Genomic DNA, 19,307 nt, shown 5'->3' on the forward strand with positions numbered 1-19,307 from the left:
GAGAGAGAGAGAGAGAGAGAGAGAGAGAGAGAGAGAGAGAGAGAGAGCGCGAGCCAGGTATGGCAGCAAACACCTGTGATACCAACAGCAGACTCAGAAGACCACTAGGATTTGCTTGCCAGCCAGCATGGTCTAACCTAGCCCCACCTCTCAGTATGAGATTCTGTCTCAGAAAATGAGGTGACTCTTCCTGAGGTATAACACATGAGGTTGTCTGTTAACCTCTGTATGTATGTGTACATGGCTGTGTAACTGGAGATTGAAGCAGTCCACTCTGCAGAGAAACTCTTTAAGCAGGAAGATAAACTACTCAAAATAGATTCTCTAAGTCCCTGTAACTGACCAGATTCACTAGGTCCCTCATTGCCTAAATAAACAATAAAAGCTGAAAGTCTCTCTCAGACCAAAGAAAACCAAGCTTTCAAAGACAACTCAGACCAGCTGACTGGAAGAAGCAGAAACGAGAGCAGCTGCCTCAAGAGTCATTTTAGACCAGCTGAGGCACCTGGAAAGGACACTCTCCAACCCCTTGAGCTGCCTGCAGGCTGTGCTGTGTGTTCTAGGTTCCTAGCTTTGTGAGCTGTAACTTATGCTGGGGTGGGCTTTGGTGATAACTGTCTTTGAGTCATTTCTGCTCCCTTAAGTAACCTTCACCCACATTTCTGTAGGGAAGCCCAATACAACAGACTGGTTCCCCAGATTGGACTTTGGTGGTATCTGTACTTTGCTCAGCCATGAGAGCCCTATCTGTGCTAAGTAGACCTGTATGCTGCATCTCTCTGGGAAAAGTTTTGACATATAATCTGCCCTCACTGCATTTACACCCACACATGTGTACCAGCACAAATACGTGCATAAATACACACACACACACACACACACACACAGAGAGAGAGAGAGAGAGAGAGAGAGAGAGAGAGAGAGAGAGAATTTTTAACTTTCATATATTTAAGCAGTATGAAGTTATAAAATCAGAAACATTAACCTTTGTAAAAGTATTAGATAAATGATCATGAAAATGTTCATGTCTCAGCTGTGCCAAAGGACAAAATTTCAAATTAAACTCCATGCTCATAATGTCATCAAGCAGGGCATATTAAATAGCAAAGACAAATCTTCTGAACTCACGTGACACTTACCAATAATCCACAGTATGAGAAGGTAGTCTATCCTCTCCAGGGCTGGCCCCATTGTGTTCTTCTTGTCCTCATTGTAGACAAGTGAGTAGAGGTTTAGTAACAGCAGGAATGTGAAATACGATGCTCCATGAATAATAAATTTCATGAAAGGTGTGTGAATGATTCTGCCAAATTGAGATTTGGGAGCTATCAAATAACACAGTGACAAAACTGGCCAGAAGATGCCAACTGTCAAAACAGTCATTATCTTCTTACAGGTGGGCTTACGGCGGTAACCTGACATCTGTCCGAACCAAACGGTGTTCAGGAACTGCTGGCAATTTGACTGGGAGACAAACTGAAAAGGACATACAGAAACATTAAAAAAAAAAAAAAAAAGGGAGGAAACACCTTTAAATAGTAAGTGACTGATATCCAAGGCATTAACATTAGGAGAAAAAGCCTACAAAGTTTACAAGGTTTTTTTTTTTGTTTTTGTTTTGTTTTTCTCTTCCAACCAAGAGTGAAAATGTTCAGAGAATAGACTATGGCGCCTGGTTACACAGATAAACCTAGGCTCTGACACAGACTAAACGACCATGAGTAAGTTTTCAGCCTCTCCAAGCTTCCCAGTCCTCATTTCTAACATCTGGATAGCAATAGTAGCTCCTCACAAACTGTGAAGATGATACTGCCTTGTTCACAGTACATGCCATTTTGAGTATTAACAGTATTAGCAGCCTAGCGACCTAACCGTATTTAAAGTCTATCATAAGCCTTTATTAGCCAGCACAAAACATCCAACATATATATAAAAGTTGAAAGGTAATGTGCATTCCATAGAGACCATACTAATTAATCTTTGAGGAAGTGCTGGCTTTAGATCCCAAGTTCTAAGGAAGAAAGTTGGCCTGATAAAACTGGTCCATGTTCATGAAAACACAGAGAGAGACTTAAAATATATCAGTGAAGGACTGAGGTTAGAGAGACAATCTTGCTAAACTGACTAGGATGATCTTGGACTAGAGATCTTCCTGCCTCAGTAGTTGGGATTACAGGCCAGAGCCACTAAAAATACGCTTTAAAAATCACTTTTAAGATTTTTGTGTGTGTATGTTTTACCTATATGCATGTATGTATACCATGGAAGTGCATGGCATTTGCAGAGGTAAGAACAGGGCATTGGGATCCCTTTGAAATGAATTACAGATGTTTGTGAGCCACCACATGGGTTCAAGGAATTGAATCAGGGTCCTGAGCAAAAGCAACAAGTACAAAAGCAACAATTAAGCCACCACGCCAGCCCCCTAAAGATACTCTTAGACTTGATTAATAGCAAATTTCATGTGAGAAGAAATCTCAAATAAGAACAAAATTCAAGTTCAAGTACAGAAGTTAATTTGTGCAAGCTTATAGAGTTTCTTCACTTACAAATTTAAATGGCAATATTTTTCTAATATATCTTAATCAGATTTCATATTACCAATTTACAGATAATCATATTATTCAAGTAATCTAAAATATTATTTTGTCAATGTTACATTTTTTTAAAGAAATGTTGATGGCATACGCCTTTAATCCCAGCATTCAGGAAGCAGAGGCAGGCAATCTCTGAGTTCAAGGCCAGCCTAGTCTACAGACTGAGTTCCAGGACAGTCAGGGCTACACAGAGAAACCCTGTCTCAAATACCAAAAAGAAAAAAAGAAAGAAAAAAAGATTTATTCTGAGTTAGAATTTAATTCACAGACTTCAGCGTAATTAAAAAAATTGCACAGCATCCTATCATGGTTATCAATAATTTTTCTAATAGAGCTATACTTATTTTTAATAATTATATCACATATCATTCTTTAATTTTTAAATTCTATTTTATGTGTATGAACCTGTATATGTCTGTGTACCAGTGTATGTTTGGTGCCCACAGAGACCAGAATAGGGCGATGGATCCTGAAACTGGAGTTATAGACAACTGTGAGCTGCCATGTAGGTGCTGAGGAATTAATCTAGGTCTTTTAGAAAAGCAGCCATCTCTCCAGTCCCTTACGTTGTTTCCTTATTCCTCTGTTCGGATTCCAGTGTTCTAAAGGAATATTAATCTGTCCCACAAGGTGAGATACATGGGGATAAATGTCTTTCTTCCCCAAGTACTTTTTTAGCAGCAGCCAGAACTCAGGGATGTTACCTTTCCTTAAATATCAAGGAAAATTCAACCCTATTACTGTACTTTGCATCCTTAATATAATGATAATTAAAAATTATATTACGAAGTATCCAGATGAAGAAGATTTCAATTATAAATGTTCTACATCCACAGAGGTTTGAGGCATGGATACGGATTCTCTCTATTCCTGTCACCAAGAGGTGGTGGGAAGAGGAGGCCCTCACTGTTTGCATCTGTCCCTCAACTCAGTAGCCCGTGGTTCCTATGGCCAGGAGACTCTAGTAGAAACGATAAATGTGACGTCTGAAGGCTTCCTTCAGGGTCATGCTTTCAATTCATCCATCTGATCATTAGCACGACCTTTCCTTTAAGTTATATATAACTATTGAGTTACAAATGTTATACTGTTTATATTGTTACAACTTTTACTTTATTTGAGAACCAAGGTAAAGAAAATAAATATATCACAGAAAGCTTCATACCTCCTTCTGGTTGTATTTGATAGCAAGTTTCAGACGACTTAAATTCATTCTTTCTTCTAGTAGTCCCCGTTTGTCAAGAGGCTCATCACTAGATGTATGGTTTAGGATAACTTCCAGTTCACGAGAATTCCGGGCTTGTGCGAGCAAATCTTTAGCAAACATTTTACACTGACGGGCTAGCTCTTCATAATCATTCCTACAAAACGCACAGTCTGCTATTAGGGATGCCACTCCCACTGTCCATGGAGATTACATCACTAGACATCATTTTACTCTGCAGTGTTTAAATTCTGATGGAGCTGCATAAGATCCTCTCTTTTCTTGCTGACATAGGAGCTTCCTGGTGCAGAAATTCTCTGTGGCTTTGGAGAAACATGCTTCCTGTGCTCATACTGATGATTTCAGGTAAGCACAGTACACTTTATAAACACTCTGAGAAATGCTTATAAAATTTGCTCAGTTTTTCACTTCACTCAGTTCTCATTCTCTGTAAGATGCTGTCTTAGTTAGGGTTTTTCTGCTGGGAATAGACATCATGACCAAGGCAACTCTTATAAAGGACAACATTGAATTGGGGCTGGCTTACAGGTTCAGAGATTCAGTCATTATTATCAAGGTGGGAGCATGGCAGCATCCAGGCAGATGTGAGGCTGGAGGAGCTAAGAATTCTACATCTTTATTCAAAGGCAGAAAAAGGAAGAACAGCTTCCAGACAGCTAGGAGGAGGGTCTTAAAGCCCATGTCCACAGTGACACACTTACTCCATAAAGGCCACACCTACCGCAACAAGGCCACACCTCCAAATAGTACCATTCCCTGGGCCAAGCATATTCAAACCATCACAGGTGGCTAAAATTTCCCTTGCTATTAGTCATGTAAACAATAAAAACAATGCTTTTTAATATTACTAGGTAATTTAAGCTTATAGTAACTTTCACTTATATACAACATTTGTATGCTATTCTAATACTTTAAAAGATTTCTGACAAATTAAAAGCACTCATTTGAGTGAAATTCAAGTTAAAAAAAAAACCACCAACTGCATCTCCTAAGAAAGTCTCTTCAGAAGTACTATTTTCTATACTTTACCACTGTCTTTAACATAATTTATGAGAAATGAAATTTTAGTACACAATTCTTTATTAAATATCAATTACATTACATTCAGAACGCAGTTAATCAAAAATAAGTATGTTGCAAATAACTATTAGTCATGCATATGAGGCTGGATGTTTGAAAAGAATTGTATTCGGCTCTTCTATCATGCACAAGGTGACAGCTCTTCTCTTTTCGCAGGGTGACTGGTTCAGGAACTGACTGTATAAAGCTACAATTCTAACCTCAACCTTTTCCTTAGAGGCAAAAATTTTCTCATTCCTTACATTACTACATAACCTGAGAACAATTCACTGGAATGTTTTTTGACAAATAAAGTATTTATTACATGCCTTCTGGCTTAGGAATATAAATGCAGGTGGGAACATGCATCAAAGTGTTATAACTAAGATATCTCATCTTTAAATAAACATTTAAGATGGCTAGAGCAAATGTATAATTTATTGATCTAATCTGTTTAATCTCTAATAGATTATGAGAAGATAATTAAGTGCTTGTATAGTTTAGACAGAGATACAGTTATCGATGAGCAAGAATCTTGCACCCTAATTATAACTTTATGGTTTTGCCTCCCTCCTCTTTTTCTTTTTGGGTTTTTAAAGACAGTGTCTCTCATTGTGTAGCCCTGCTGGCCAGAAATCACCAGACAGACCAGGTTGGCCTTAGAACTCACAACAGTTCCTCTTCTATCTCCCAAGTGCTGGGATTAAAGGTGTGTGTCACTGTGCCCTACCCTTGTCTCCCTTTTTGAGACACAGTTGTGCTGAGTCAGTTTTGCTATGTAGCCCAGGGAGCTGGCTTCACACACCAATCCACTAGCCTCCACCTCACTAGTGGTGGGACCGCAGGCATGTGGCACCATGCTGAGCTATAACTTTGCTTCTTTCAGTTTTAACTCTGCTTTTAACTTGATGCTGACATTAGTAAAAACATCTTGCTTTTGCAGACCTTTCTCACCAGGTTGAAATAAGTGAGTTTTAAGATAACATTCAAATTTAACTTTATTTGTTCATGACTGTAATACAATCATAACAGTTACACAAATCTATTTCTGGAATGAATTATATAAGTTCTGTTTTATAAGGAATGAAAAATAAGGTCAAAATAAGAAATTCTTCATATTCAAACAGAATTTATTCATAGCCTCATGTCTTAATAAAATTAAGTTTTTAACTATGTCTTGTGAGTTCATCAAAGTATATAGATGCTGCAGTGGTTTTCATATGCTTGGCCTTATTAGGTGTGACCTTGTTGGAGTTGGTGTGGCCTTGTTAGAGGAAATGTGTCATTGTGGGAGTGGGCTTGAGACCCTCCTCCTAGCTGCCTGGAAGTCAATCTTCTAATGACCTTCAGACCAAGATGTAGAACTCTCAGCTCCCTCCATGCCGTGCCTGCCTGGATGCTGCCATGCTCCCACTTTGATGACAACGGACAGAACCTCTGAATCTGTAAGCCAGCCCCAATTAAATGTTGCCCTTTATGAGTTGCCTTGGTTATGGTGTCTGTTCACAGCAGTAGATCCCTAAGTAAGACAGATATCATATTGAGTTTTTAAAAAATGTAATGTACTTAAAGAACAGTAGTTCTAAACTTTAAAACTTAAATGTAGATTTTTCCTAAGTTACTGGACTCAGAATTTTCAAGAACATATTATATATACCTGTATTAAGGCTAATGAAAACTGTGAGTCTCTGATCCTGCTCCAGTAAGTGTTAACCTTTCAAGATGGAGCAGAGCCACACAAGCAACTGTGAAAGCAAAACGTTTTCATGTACAGCCCCTGTCAGCACTTTACAAATGGGAGCTGGCAAGTGGGCTCTACAGATAGACACTCTGACGTAAGGATAATATCAAGGTCTGCCTGGGGATTTAGTGGTTAACGAGAGAGGACAGAGGAGGAGTGGACTAAGCAGCACCAAGACATGTTCCTGAGACAGAGAAAGAAAATTCTAAGTGGCAACATTAGTCAGCTTATGAACAGATTGAGGCAGAAGAGTCTACAACAAAAGACATGACATACAACATTCATTCTTTCCCACCTGAATTCCACCTCCACAAGGCTGAGTTCCTTTAAGTCAGCGCTAAGTTCAAACGCTCTCAGAATTGGATCCTCCTCTGTCAACATTATTAGAGCTGGACTGGCCAGACATCTATAGATATCAAGACGAAACCTGTGACACAATTTGATTACACAATGTAAAAAGAAATAGCCTTGTTAATTTTAATCTGTAATCTTTATAAACATATAAAGTATAAAATATTTGTTTAACTATACATATGCTTATTTCAAGATATTTCCAGAAGAAGAAACACCTAAAACAAATATTTTGATGACAAACACTGGAAAATGTCCACAGCTTTAAGTTATTGTCTCTTTTCAAACATTCAAAACTTTGGCTGCCTTGGTATATACATGCCTGCAATTTCATCTCTCAGGCAGCTGAGACAGGATTGGGAGTTTGAAGGTTACAAAGCAGGTTTCAGGCCAATCTGGGATACACAGCAAGAAGAACTTCATATGGATGGAAGGGGCATAGACCAGAGAGGAGAAACTACTACTTAACTGATGTTTTCCTAAACCAGCAGAACTTCTAAATTCTTGTCTTTATACCCACAGATGAGCATATCTTTCGCACCTCATTAGAGAGGCTTCATTTTGCAAAATATTGAGACTCTTTGAGAAACCCACAACTAATCAAAATGCAGAACCAGGAGCTTTGGGGTGCACAACCTCATCTTTTATATCTACAAGGCAACCCCTACACCAGGTTTGGGGGGAAACACAGAAGAGTTAGGCAGAGAGATTGTAAGAGTCAGTGGCCCAGACCCCTTCCTACAGACTGTCCTCTAGGTATGATAGTAAAAAATGCACCCATGAAATCTCAACAATAAGGTTGCCTGAACTAGACCAGCATAATGACAACACCAGTGGATATGCCACTGTACAGAGGGGAAATTCCATATGGAATTACCCCTAGATAAAAAGCTGCAGGTAGCCAGTGCCTGCCAAAAGAATTAGTTTTCTCCAGGGATAGCTCCGGCATAGGATGTTCAATCCTGAATGGTCAGCCCTGACACATGTATACAAGCAACATTAAATAGATGAGAGAGAAGCGGGGGGGGGGGGGGGCGACAAGAGGGGAACAATAATAATTAAGAGACTATGGATTTAGGAGGAGGAACACAGGAAGACCTTGAGACAGAAGGGAGAGGTGAGAATTATGTAGATAACATGCTCATGTAAAAGGTTCTCAAAAAATAAAAATTAAAAAAGAATGACAAAAATATAATTTAGTTGTATTTATGACTATACAGAAGGACACTTTTTGTTTCTCTTCAGATAAATGTTACCTGTTAAATTTATTTATCAGCTGCATAACTATACTAAGACTATAGAGTGCCTTGCCTCAAAGAAACAAAAATTCAAAATGGTTAAACTGAATATTCTTTTACCTCTGAATATCTTAATTGTAGAAGAAATATTCTATTTATAATTCCTGTCACATAAAATATCCATCTGGAAAATGTGAACACACATATTTTAATGGTCTAATTTAAAACCAATATTTCTCCTTTCTTAATTTTATTTTTGTTTATAGTTCATATTATCAAATTAAGTTAATTAAAATGATAGCTACTTTGTGATCTTTTTTTTAAAAAGAGAAATGATACAAAAAAATCCTTTTATAATATAAAGTAAAATTCCATTCCTGAACCTACATAAATTTAAAGGAAATGTGCTAGCAAATACTTAATATGATATGGATTGAATGATTACTGAGTTTTCCTCTCTCAGAGCTTAAACTTCTTTAGCATTCTAGATATATTTAACATATGTCTCATTATTCCAGGTTACAATTTAGAAAGATTTTCAACTAGTTATGAGTAAAATTATTTAGCTATATATAATTTCTAACTAATTGAGTGAATGAATCCCTTTATTCCCTGTAATGCACACTTGTCATTTTAGAGTAGACAATTCAGGAACCTGAACTGCCATAGTCAGTCCTCCTTGATGGTCACCACATTTCAATCTGTCTCGTTCTTTACTACGACCGGTTTTCCATTTGACGGCTGTCCACTGGATCTCTATTAATGAACATTTAAGTTGCTTCTAATTTGTTTCTACTATAAAAATAAAACAACAGATAGTCTTTAATTCTTACATCCTCTATATAGTTCAAATTGTTGAGCAAAACCAGCATCATATCATATATTCTCAGATATTATTGAGAGCAATAAAATAAAAACGTGAATTTCCCACATGACTCTGTTATATTCACTGGATTGGGCACTGTCGTCCTAAATTTGGCTAACTTAATAGAAAATTGAACTTTAGTCTGTTCTAACCTGTATTTCTGTAGAAGCTCATCTATCCTTTCAAGCTTTATAGTTGTGCTTCTGTAAACTGCCTGTTCAAATCCTTTAGCCCATTTTTGCTGTTGATTATTCTCTATTTTAAATTTACTGACACATTCCTCATTTAATCTATAGCTTTAATGTTACTTATAAGCAAAGACAGTATGCATTCATGGATACACAGGGGGCTAGAGCAGGAAGATTGCTTGAATTCAAAGCTAGCTTGGCAATGTACCAAGATACTATATTTAAAAAAGAAAGAAACAAACAAACCAAACTACATTCACTTGTCTGAATGTCTTTTTCTTTTTTTTCCATTACCCAGGTTGGTCATGAGCTCACAATCCTTCTGCCTCCACCTTTGAAGCAGACTCAGATTATGGGCAGGCACTACCATATCTGCTTTATCTATATCTTAAGCACTCCTGTAGAGGCACTTGCCTGCCTTATAACTACCCAAACGTATGTAGACAACTATGTCTACATAGATTGGCTTTATCAGACCATTCATCATAAATGGTGTGCTAACACAAGCAAAACTGCACTGAAGAGGCCCCACGTGCAGTAGGCAAGTGATCCCAGAAACAGTCCACACTCACTGTATAATTTTAAATTAATTTTCAGTCATTTCATATTCACAACCTTTTACTGTTGACAGATTTCATGAGCCTCCCACTGAGTTTAAGAAGCTATGGCTGAGATCTCCCTCAGTCCTTCCAATTTCCCGTTTAATAAAAAGCTGTAGTTTTATCAGTTTAAGCTAGTAAACCTGTAACTCTGGGTCAGAACCAAATACTGGCCTGGGCAAAATGACCAAAGGAAGACTGGCTTCTCAAGATTGAGACTGCAAGACTGTGACAGCAGAGAACCAACCAGGAATGTCAGGAGAGACTCTGGAAATGGGGAAGCCGCATATGGAGTAATAGCCTGTCTACAAATGCTAATGTAGCTGACCAGACAACTACACACTTAAACAAATTTAAGTTTGAAAAAAGAGAAGACCTAAAGATGTATTACCAAGTTCTTAATGCAGGACCATGTGTAAGCAACCAAACAATGCCATTTAGACAGAATTTGCCAAATAGTCCCGACATGGATACAGAAATTAGGCTATGTTTTTCTATGCACTGGGAGGCTTGCTAAGAAATGGTGTCTTAGTTTAAAATGGTTAAATTCTCTGAAGTTAAAATGAGCAATGATAACTTTATAAATATTCTAAGATTAGAATTTTACATTTTAAAAGAGTAGAACTTGGTTTGTTACTTTATACGTTATTAAAAATGAATTATATTTTCCAATCTCTCAAAATTAAGGTAGCAGTTACTAATAAAAAGAACTTGGAATTCTTTGTATAAATGTATATAAAACAGCACATTTAAGAATAACTCACAGGTCAAGAGAATTTGTAGACAAGCCATACATTAAGAGAAAACATAGTATCCCTCCTTAACCATGCTGATGCCTGAAACCATCAAGAGCACCAAACGGTAGCCTGATGGTCCTCGGCCTGTAATGCTCTACTTCCAACTACTTTTTAACTACTTTACAAAAGTGTGAAAGAACCGTATATGGAATAAAAACTCAACATCACATTTTTGGTAATTAATATTTATTACCTAAACATTTCTAAAATATCACTGCATTTTTAACAGTTCTATTTTACAGACAAGGCAATGACCAAAGAGGTTATTGAACAACTTGCCTCAATGAAAACATCTTTGGATATCATGTATAATAATACCTAAGGCAGAGTAATTTTCTAAATATCCTCTCTGCTGGTCTCAAATTTATGATTATTCTTCTGTCTTACCATTCTGAGAAATGTGTGCTACCATGTCTAAGACTGCCTATATCTCTCAATGCTGCTACAACGAGTATCAAAACCATATGCAAAGCACAGAAAAGGTTTATGCTGAAAAGCTGACTTCTCAACCAGCTGACAGCCACACTTGTAATAAAACTGCCCATGGAATGATCTTGTTGGGCAGGTCCTTTCTTTTTTTTTTTTTTTGTTTGTTTGTTTGTTTTTTTCGAGACAGGGTTTCTCTGTGTAGTCCTGGCTGTCCTGGAACTCACTCTGTAGACCAGGCTGTCCTGGAACTCAGAAATCCGCCTGCCTCTGCCTCCCGAGTGCTGGGATTAAAGGCGTGCGCCACACCGCCCGGCCTTGTTTTTCTTTATAAGGTGGTGCCCCTTCCACTCTTGCTATTTACCTCATGAACAGAGGAGCTAGAAATCTGGCTCTCCTAAGTCACCCAAGCATATTTCTTAAAAGTTGCACTAAAAAAGCATTTTTCCCTAAGTAAGTACCATTGACATGCGCTTTGATACATCACTCTTCTATTTACCAAAATCTTATTTTCCTCACCTGGAATGTCTGAGGCTGTCCTTTTTGTTTTTTGCAGAACACAGCGTGCATTCACAGCCAACAGCATGGGGCTTGGGCAAAGATACATCCTGCTTTAAAAGCATTGTAAGAATTTCATAGTTGTTACGATGAGCAGCTAAAATAACAGGTGCAACATCCATCGTTGTTGAATATTCTGGATTCTGAATTCGTTCCATAAGTTTCTGAAAAATATTCATATAAATGTCCAAAGGTTATTATCTATGACTTAAAAATATGTTTATCTAAAGGATGGAATAAAAGTAATATTAAATAAGGAGCATAAGGCTTATTTTAAGAAGAATATATTTTACTTAGACTCATTTTAAAACTTTAAAATTTCAGTTCTAATTAACAAATGTTATATAATAAATACAATCTTCAATAGGCAACATCCTAATATTACAGTTCCATTTTTCTAATATAGAAGCAAGAGCATCTAGAGAAACACTTTAAGAAAAAATATTAATATTTTAAAAAAATTAATAGAAACATGAATGATAAGGAGAAAGAACAAGAATTTTAGGAAAACAATAAAACGGAAAAATGTTAAGAATAGCCACAGTATAAATGCATGAGAAAAACTAAAATTTCCACTCATGTGGCCTGCCTTGTCCTACAGATAGCAATGAAGCTACTTCTTTATACAGTCCAATGCCTGTCTAGCCTGGAACCCATCACAAATACGCAAGACCACTACAGTCACAGTTAACACTTAGCAAGAACTAGAGCTGTCAATCATTTATCTTCCCATTTAATGCCCACAGTGAACTATGAAGCTGAGTGTAAATTAGTAACTGTGAAGAAACCGAGGCTCAGAGAAGTAAATGTGCGGAACCACAGTTAGCCACAAACTGACTCCATCAGGGTCTGTGTGACTCAGGACCCTGAGCTCTTCCCACTAATTGGGACCTTAGGCCAATGATTTATGAAATGAAGACAAAACATTTAGTAGTTTAAGTATCGGGATTAAATAAAAGATTGGCTATTTTATAACTATTGCATATTCTTTCCAATGCTTCTCACTTTTTTGCAGAGGTTTCCTTGAGAGCTGTTTGATTCCAGGGTAAGCTCATCAAGTTCACACATTGGTAACTTTTATTAACATTGTAAAAGTAGTGTATACTCATTTTAAAATATCTGAAAAATACAGAAAAGCAGAAAGAAGAATAAAAATGCCCATATTTCTTCTACTCAAATAACATTTTATAGTACAGTATTTCTGTCTAGTCCTTTCTTTACTTCATCCTTTTGAAAGACACATTTTGCATACATCCTAGTGTGCTAAGCACCAGTGATAAAACAACAGTCCTCGATAAAAGCAACAGTTCTTAATACTTCAAAGATCAAAAGGATAATCTCATTGCTCTAGAGCCCAGGATTTTCAAGGGACCAAATCACGCACAGAATTTTGTATGCAATTTAAGGAAGCTCACAAAAATCTGTGTTCAAGATATTCTGTGATGTAAATGACATTACAGCAAATATCGCTATAAAATAGCTTTTTACAAATATAGGACTATCTCATTAGCATAGACCCTCCCTTAGGAGAAGTATAGGTCAAGAGGCCAGAAAAAATTTGAAGTTCTTGATACATAAAATCAAAATGTTTTCAATGGTTTACATTCTTGACAATATAGAAATGTGTCCATTCCATAGTAAAGTTTTACTCATAGTAAATGGCATGGTCACTCTTAATATGGTGAGAAAAAATGATATTTTAATTTACCTTCTTTTAAATACTGGTAAGTTTTGATATTTTCTCATATGCTTTTCTTTTATGAAGTTTGTTCATGTACTTTCCAGTTATTTATTGGAGATTTCATATTCATGAATTTATGCAACAATTACATAAAAGCCTAAAATAGGTACTTTTTCTCATTGTATTATTGGTCAAAAAGAAAATTATATTTTCTCCCAGACTTAAAGTCCTAACTGAAAAGTGACACTTCTGTTTCCTATGAAGCATTCGTAGCTAGAACACCACTACTAGACGTGTAAGATTAAAGTTATAATTTCATTGCTGATAGCATGACCTACATATTTTCAAATAACCTGTATTTAAAAGTGAATAGTGAAGAGACAATTAGACAAGCCAAGGCTACAGAATGAATTCACTTACATAGTAAAAGAAAAATATATTAAAATATTTAATTGTATCTGTCTAGAAACAATAAAGCTGTTACCAGGTGATTTTATAGTCATTGTAAGCATTCAGATAAAGACTGAGTAACCTTTACTTGTTAGAGACAGAGCAGAAACTCTTCTTCACTAACCAGCTGGGACTGCCAAGGCTTTCAACTGCTGATGGCGATGGTGATGAGATAATACTTGCCACTGTTCTAGTGGCACATAGCACTCCACCTCACTCTGAAGAAAGGCAATGTGTTCAAAGGCTAGACGGTGGGACAGGGATATAAAAATGTAATAGTAACTGTGGGATAGATGGGAGAAACTTGAATGGATTCTGTTATCTTTGGTCCTTCAGTGACAGGATCTCTTCTCAGTCCTCTTTATTCCATTCTTACTGGTTTCTCACCACCATCTGAACTAAGGGGTACTTTGCTGTTGTTGTTCAACTAGTTTTTAAAGTGTGTGTGTGTGTGTGTGTGTGTGTGTGTGTTGTGTGTCTAAAGATTGAAACCTGGAGCATACGCATGATAGACAAACATTATACACTATTTACAACATCAGGTCCCGAATCATAGGGTTTTTTTTAGTAGTCTAAATGAATATAAAATTTGTTTAGTCCTTTAAATATATTTATTCTGAAATCAATCAGCTGATAATCTAGCAGTTATTAAAACTGATTGTTTTACTATAACCTCAACAATAATAAATGTTAAAAATTCTTAAATTCAATGTACAAATTTATCTCATTTATAATTAACATTAACATTTCAATGACTATCTTTCTACTGAGAAAACCAATAAAAATATAAAAGAAAAATCTTTAGTTCAATCAATAAGAAATGACTTCTATAAAGTAACATTTTCTTAATTTTCCATATCTCTTTTCGTGTATATTTTTAAGAAATTTAAAAAGATTTATTTATTTTATGTGGATGAATGTTTCATCTGCATATGTCTGGGTACCATGTCCATGTAGTATCCAGAGGCCAGATGAAGGTGATGGATACACTATAACTGGAGTTGTAGATGGTTGTGAGATACGATGTGGATGCTGGTAACCAAACCCAGGTCTTCTGCAATAACAGCAAGTGCTCTGAACCACTAAGCCATCTCTCAGTCTCTTTTCTATGTATACTTTTAACCTTCAGATATATATATATATATATATATATATATATATATATATATATATATAATATATATTATATATTTCACAATTCTCATTTTATCTAACTTAATAATTTTTATTCCTAAAACTCAGTCTTAAAATATTATCTTTAGCTGGGTGTGGTGGTTCACAACTATAATTCCAACACTTGAATGGTAGGGGCAGGAGGCTCAAGAATTAAAGTTTATCTTTGGTTATACAAGGAGATCAGACAGTCTGGAATACATTAAAGCTCACCTCAAAAACATTTTTAGGTAATTTAAATTACTGTCTTGTATTCCAAAGTTTATACATGTGGTTATTTATATTTCCTGTCTCGACTTTCCGAATGTTTGTTTTCTTTTTCTTTTTTTCCTCCTGGAATAGGAATGTAATCAAGGGCATGCTAGGTAAGTGATCTGCGACTGAGCTATACTTAGGATATTTAGGGTATGTCAGAATTCTACTGCTACACATAAAATATAAACCGATGATTTTCCCATTTCCTTCTCAGATTTCTAGAGAAGACACTAGTCTAAAGAATACAAGTATCTTTCTTTGTATGATATTCCTCGCCAAAATATTTTCTAAAACACCCTGTCCTATGGCAGTATACAACCCTACACACTTTTATTTTTTTTTATTTATTTTTTTTTAAAGATTTATTTATTTTATGTATATGAGTACACTTTAGCTGTCTTCAGACACACCAGAAGAGGGCATCGGATCCCATTACAGATGGTTGTGAGCCACCGTGTGGTTGCTGGGAATTGAACTCAGGACCTTTGGAAGAGCAGTCGGTTCTCTTAACCACTGAGCCATTTCTCCAGCCCCCTACACACTTTTAAAAAAAAAGATTTGGTTGTTAAGAAAATTGAGTATCTTATACTTTGTTTTTGTTTTGTTTTGTTTTTTGTTTGTTTGTTTGTTTGTTTGTTTTTTGAGGCAAGGTTTCTCTGTGTGTGGCTCTGGCTATCTTGGAATTCACTCTGTAGACCAGACTGGACTTGAACTCATGATATCCACCTGCTTCTGCCTCCTGAGTGCTGGGATAAAAACACCATCCCACCACTCGGCCCAGTATCTTGCACTTGATTAGCAATTAAGGTTTCAATTTTATGCTTTCTTTTCTGAAAATTTCTAAATGTTCTTTTCTAATAGATTTTGGTGCTTTCCATCAAATTTTCTATTGCTGCTGCTGCTGCGTAGTGAGACAGGGTTTCACTGGGTAGCCCTAGCTGTCCTGGAAATTTGCCATGTAGACCAGGATGGCCTTAAACTCACAGAAATCCTCCTGCCTCTGCTTTCCAAGTGCTGGCACTGAAGGTGTGTGCCTCCGGGCCCATCTCTAGGTTTTTCTTTGAGATGCTTAGTGAGTGCCTGTTTTCCAGGCATCCACAGCTTTCTACATCTACCCAGCATCTGAAACTGAGATATAGCTTCTGTAACAATCAGACTGCGTGCTGCAGTCTTTACACAGTTTTTAAGCTAAAGCAATTCTTCTACACCAGACAGCTAAATACTCATCTACATTTTCTCCCATTTTTACAGTTTCATCACTCACATTTCTTAAATCTACCAAGAAACTAATCTGTATTTTCAGTATCACCTGAAGAATATCTCAAATTAAAAATACTGCTTCACAGTATTTTTGACAAAATATGTAAATATTAACTAATTTTTAAAAAGTTTCCAGAAAGCAAGATTAATTATTATTGTCTCTACTTACTTCAAAGTAATATTCTACAAAGTGAAAATATCAATATTTTTAAAAACAAGCTGGGAAGGAGGGAGAAAAGATGGCAATGGGGCAGGAGATCCATTTTGGCTTAAAAATCCAAATGAATAAATATTTAAGAGTACTGACTACAATGGTTGGTCTTGATGATCGTTTTGGCCGATGATTAAGTAGTATATCAACAGCTCCCACTACTTCAGAGTCGATTGCCACCAAAAGTGCATCTGCGGACTTTAAAAAAATAAAAGTTAAAAATGAAAATGGAAGATAAAAATCTAAGCTACTTTTTTACTAATTCATGGTTATTTTAAAATTCTTCAAACTGTATTATATACAGTAATGTTGGGATTTTTAAAAAAATATATATTGTACAAGTAGTACATTTGCTTGCCAAAGTCAGTAGTACTTCTATGTACCACAACATAAACATTTCTCTTCTGGTTTCAATGCACAACCTGGTAAAATAATGACCATTTCATAGAAGGGACTCCATATGGAAGTGCTGATCCATGCAATGTTCAAAGCTAAAAAATCAAAAACAAAATCAAAAAACCTTCAAGATATTTTCTCTTGAACCATGAACCAGAAAAATCTTAAGGTTCCAAACTTATTAAAGAAATGACCATGACCTATTATGTGAAGGACTGACTACATTGGGTGTAACATCATCAGTGCAGTTCTGACAAGAATGGGAAAACACACAAAAGGGGATGCCTTCTGTTCTCATCTTCAAAAAACACATGGTGATAAACAGTTTGACACTGGTACCAGCACTCTTGTTTAATATCAATCACAAAGAATTCAGTTACCAAAACTGGTGGAGGTAGGAAAGAGTTTACGGTTCCAGTCCCAACCTGCTGTGTAGATCTATCTCTAACCAGAGACGTAGGCAAGCAGACTCAGGACACCAGGCTCTGCATTTCTCTACAACAAAACCTATGTGCTACTGGCAACCATGACACCAACATTTGCTTCCTTTTTTTTTTTTTTTTTTTTTTGAAAAAACGTAATAGCAGAATGAAAATGAAATAATGAATAATGATTTAATCTAAGAAAATGCTATGACTATTTTCAATCTGTACAATTTTAACTGATAGAATCTTTGCTATTTTTTATATCAGTCAATATTCTTGTTCCCAAGAATGAAACTACAGCAGATCTGTATTCTTTATAGATCCATTGAATAAAATTTTTACTCTCCTTATTTGGATGTCAAAAATAAGACTAAAAATGGCAGGCTTTCATGGGATGTTGAAAATAGTATTGGACAACCCAAAGAAAGGGCTGGAACTCTCACTAAACTCTTAGGAATCACCTATGCTTTCCTGTAGGAAAAGCTTCCTCAGTAGACGGGAAAATTAATCTCTTGTTAGATAAGACCCTAAAAAGTGCAAGCAACTTTTTTCCCTTTTTTCAGCTTCATAATGCTTCTCTTCAATCAGTTAAAGCAAACAAACTTTTAAAAACAAGAACCTAGTATCCATTACAGATATTTTATTTACAGTTTTAATCTTAACCAACAAAGCTAACAATAGTAATGCCACTGCTCTCAAACACCAAGTTCAATAATCTGAAATACGGCTATGAATTCATTTACAACTTAAAACAACAACAAGAACAACACCTTTAGAAACAATAAAACAGAACAACCCAAGTCACAGAGTAACACATGGGCATTGTTTGCCAGAAGAGACAGGCCTAAGCACATCAACTTGGTTTTCCCAAGCATTTCTCAGATCTTTACTAAATAATAGACAGCTAAAATAAAATCAACAAAAATGGGGAAAAGAAGGATAAAACTAAAAGTTGACCAATGAAAGAATAAAATACCAGTATAGCAAAATCACTGTCGGAACACAGCAATCTGCAGACTTTAATGCAAGGACAAATTGTTAATAATTTTGGACTTTGTGAAGCAAAGTAAAATTATTATACTCTCAAGAACTCCAGTTAATGACAGTAAAGTTAAATTATATTCAGACACACTACTCAGTAAAGGGTAAAGATGTATGTTAACATTCACTGCTTAAAAGGATAAGCTTCAGCTATAAAAAGTATTTGTACTAAACCATGTAATTAAAGAGTGGCCATTGGCTCGTTCTATTCAATGGTATGATATTTGATAAATAAATGGCAGTTCTGAAGGAAGATATTTTAATTTTTAGGAAGAAATGTATTTGTGACACAGTCTTAAAAGCAGGCTGGCCATGAACTTGCAATCCTAGTGTGTTGGGATCACCGGTGTGAACCACACCGTTTAAGTATTCTTACATATTTGAAATCATACAATGTTCTTTCTCTTTCCCAGTTCCTCAGTAAAGCGTACTCAGCACATATGCTCACCATGTATTGGAAGCCGCTGCCTTCCTTCTCGCCTCACAACTTGTCAGCAGCTCCCACACCTTCCTCTACATTCAGGCGCAAAGCTGTTTATTTTCTTCCTAAACTTAATTCCCTCTGTACAGCGTATATTAGTGCTCTGTAAGAACTCGGTCCTCATCCAAGGAACATCAGTCCCACATAGCCCAGTTTTACACTTTTCTCCTTTTGCTCATTTAACTTGATCTTATCCTTCCATTGTCATTAGCATTTTCTGCTTTATTTCTTGTTAATATTCTCACATTGATGTACATAATCTATCAGTACTATACATTGATGTACATAAT

At 36.2% G+C, this 19,307-nt stretch overlaps 1 protein-coding gene across 2 annotated transcripts in view; it reads right to left on the bottom strand.

Moving 5' to 3' along the window:
• Nucleotides 1-19,307, bottom strand: part of Trpc1 (transient receptor potential cation channel subfamily C member 1) — a 45,722-nt gene that overhangs the window by 15,202 nt on the left and 11,213 nt on the right. The window contains exons 3-7 of one of the 2 annotated variants that reach the window (XM_028758938.1): nucleotides 16,771-16,872; nucleotides 11,606-11,808; nucleotides 6,918-7,049; nucleotides 3,763-3,958; nucleotides 1,140-1,476 (exon numbers count right to left, since the gene is read on the bottom strand). In XM_028758938.1, the coding sequence (XP_028614771.1) occupies nucleotides 1,140-1,476; nucleotides 3,763-3,958; nucleotides 6,918-7,049; nucleotides 11,606-11,808; nucleotides 16,771-16,872 (970 nt within the window). The remainder of the gene's footprint in view (nucleotides 1-1,139; nucleotides 1,477-3,762; nucleotides 3,959-6,917; nucleotides 7,050-11,605; nucleotides 11,809-16,770; nucleotides 16,873-19,307) is intronic. The other variant, XM_028758939.1, reaches the window with a different exon arrangement.

This window comes from Grammomys surdaster, unplaced genomic scaffold, assembly GCF_004785775.1.
Source record: "Grammomys surdaster isolate TR1022 unplaced genomic scaffold, NIH_TR_1.0 126248, whole genome shotgun sequence".
NCBI lineage: Eukaryota > Metazoa > Chordata > Mammalia > Rodentia > Muridae > Grammomys > Grammomys surdaster.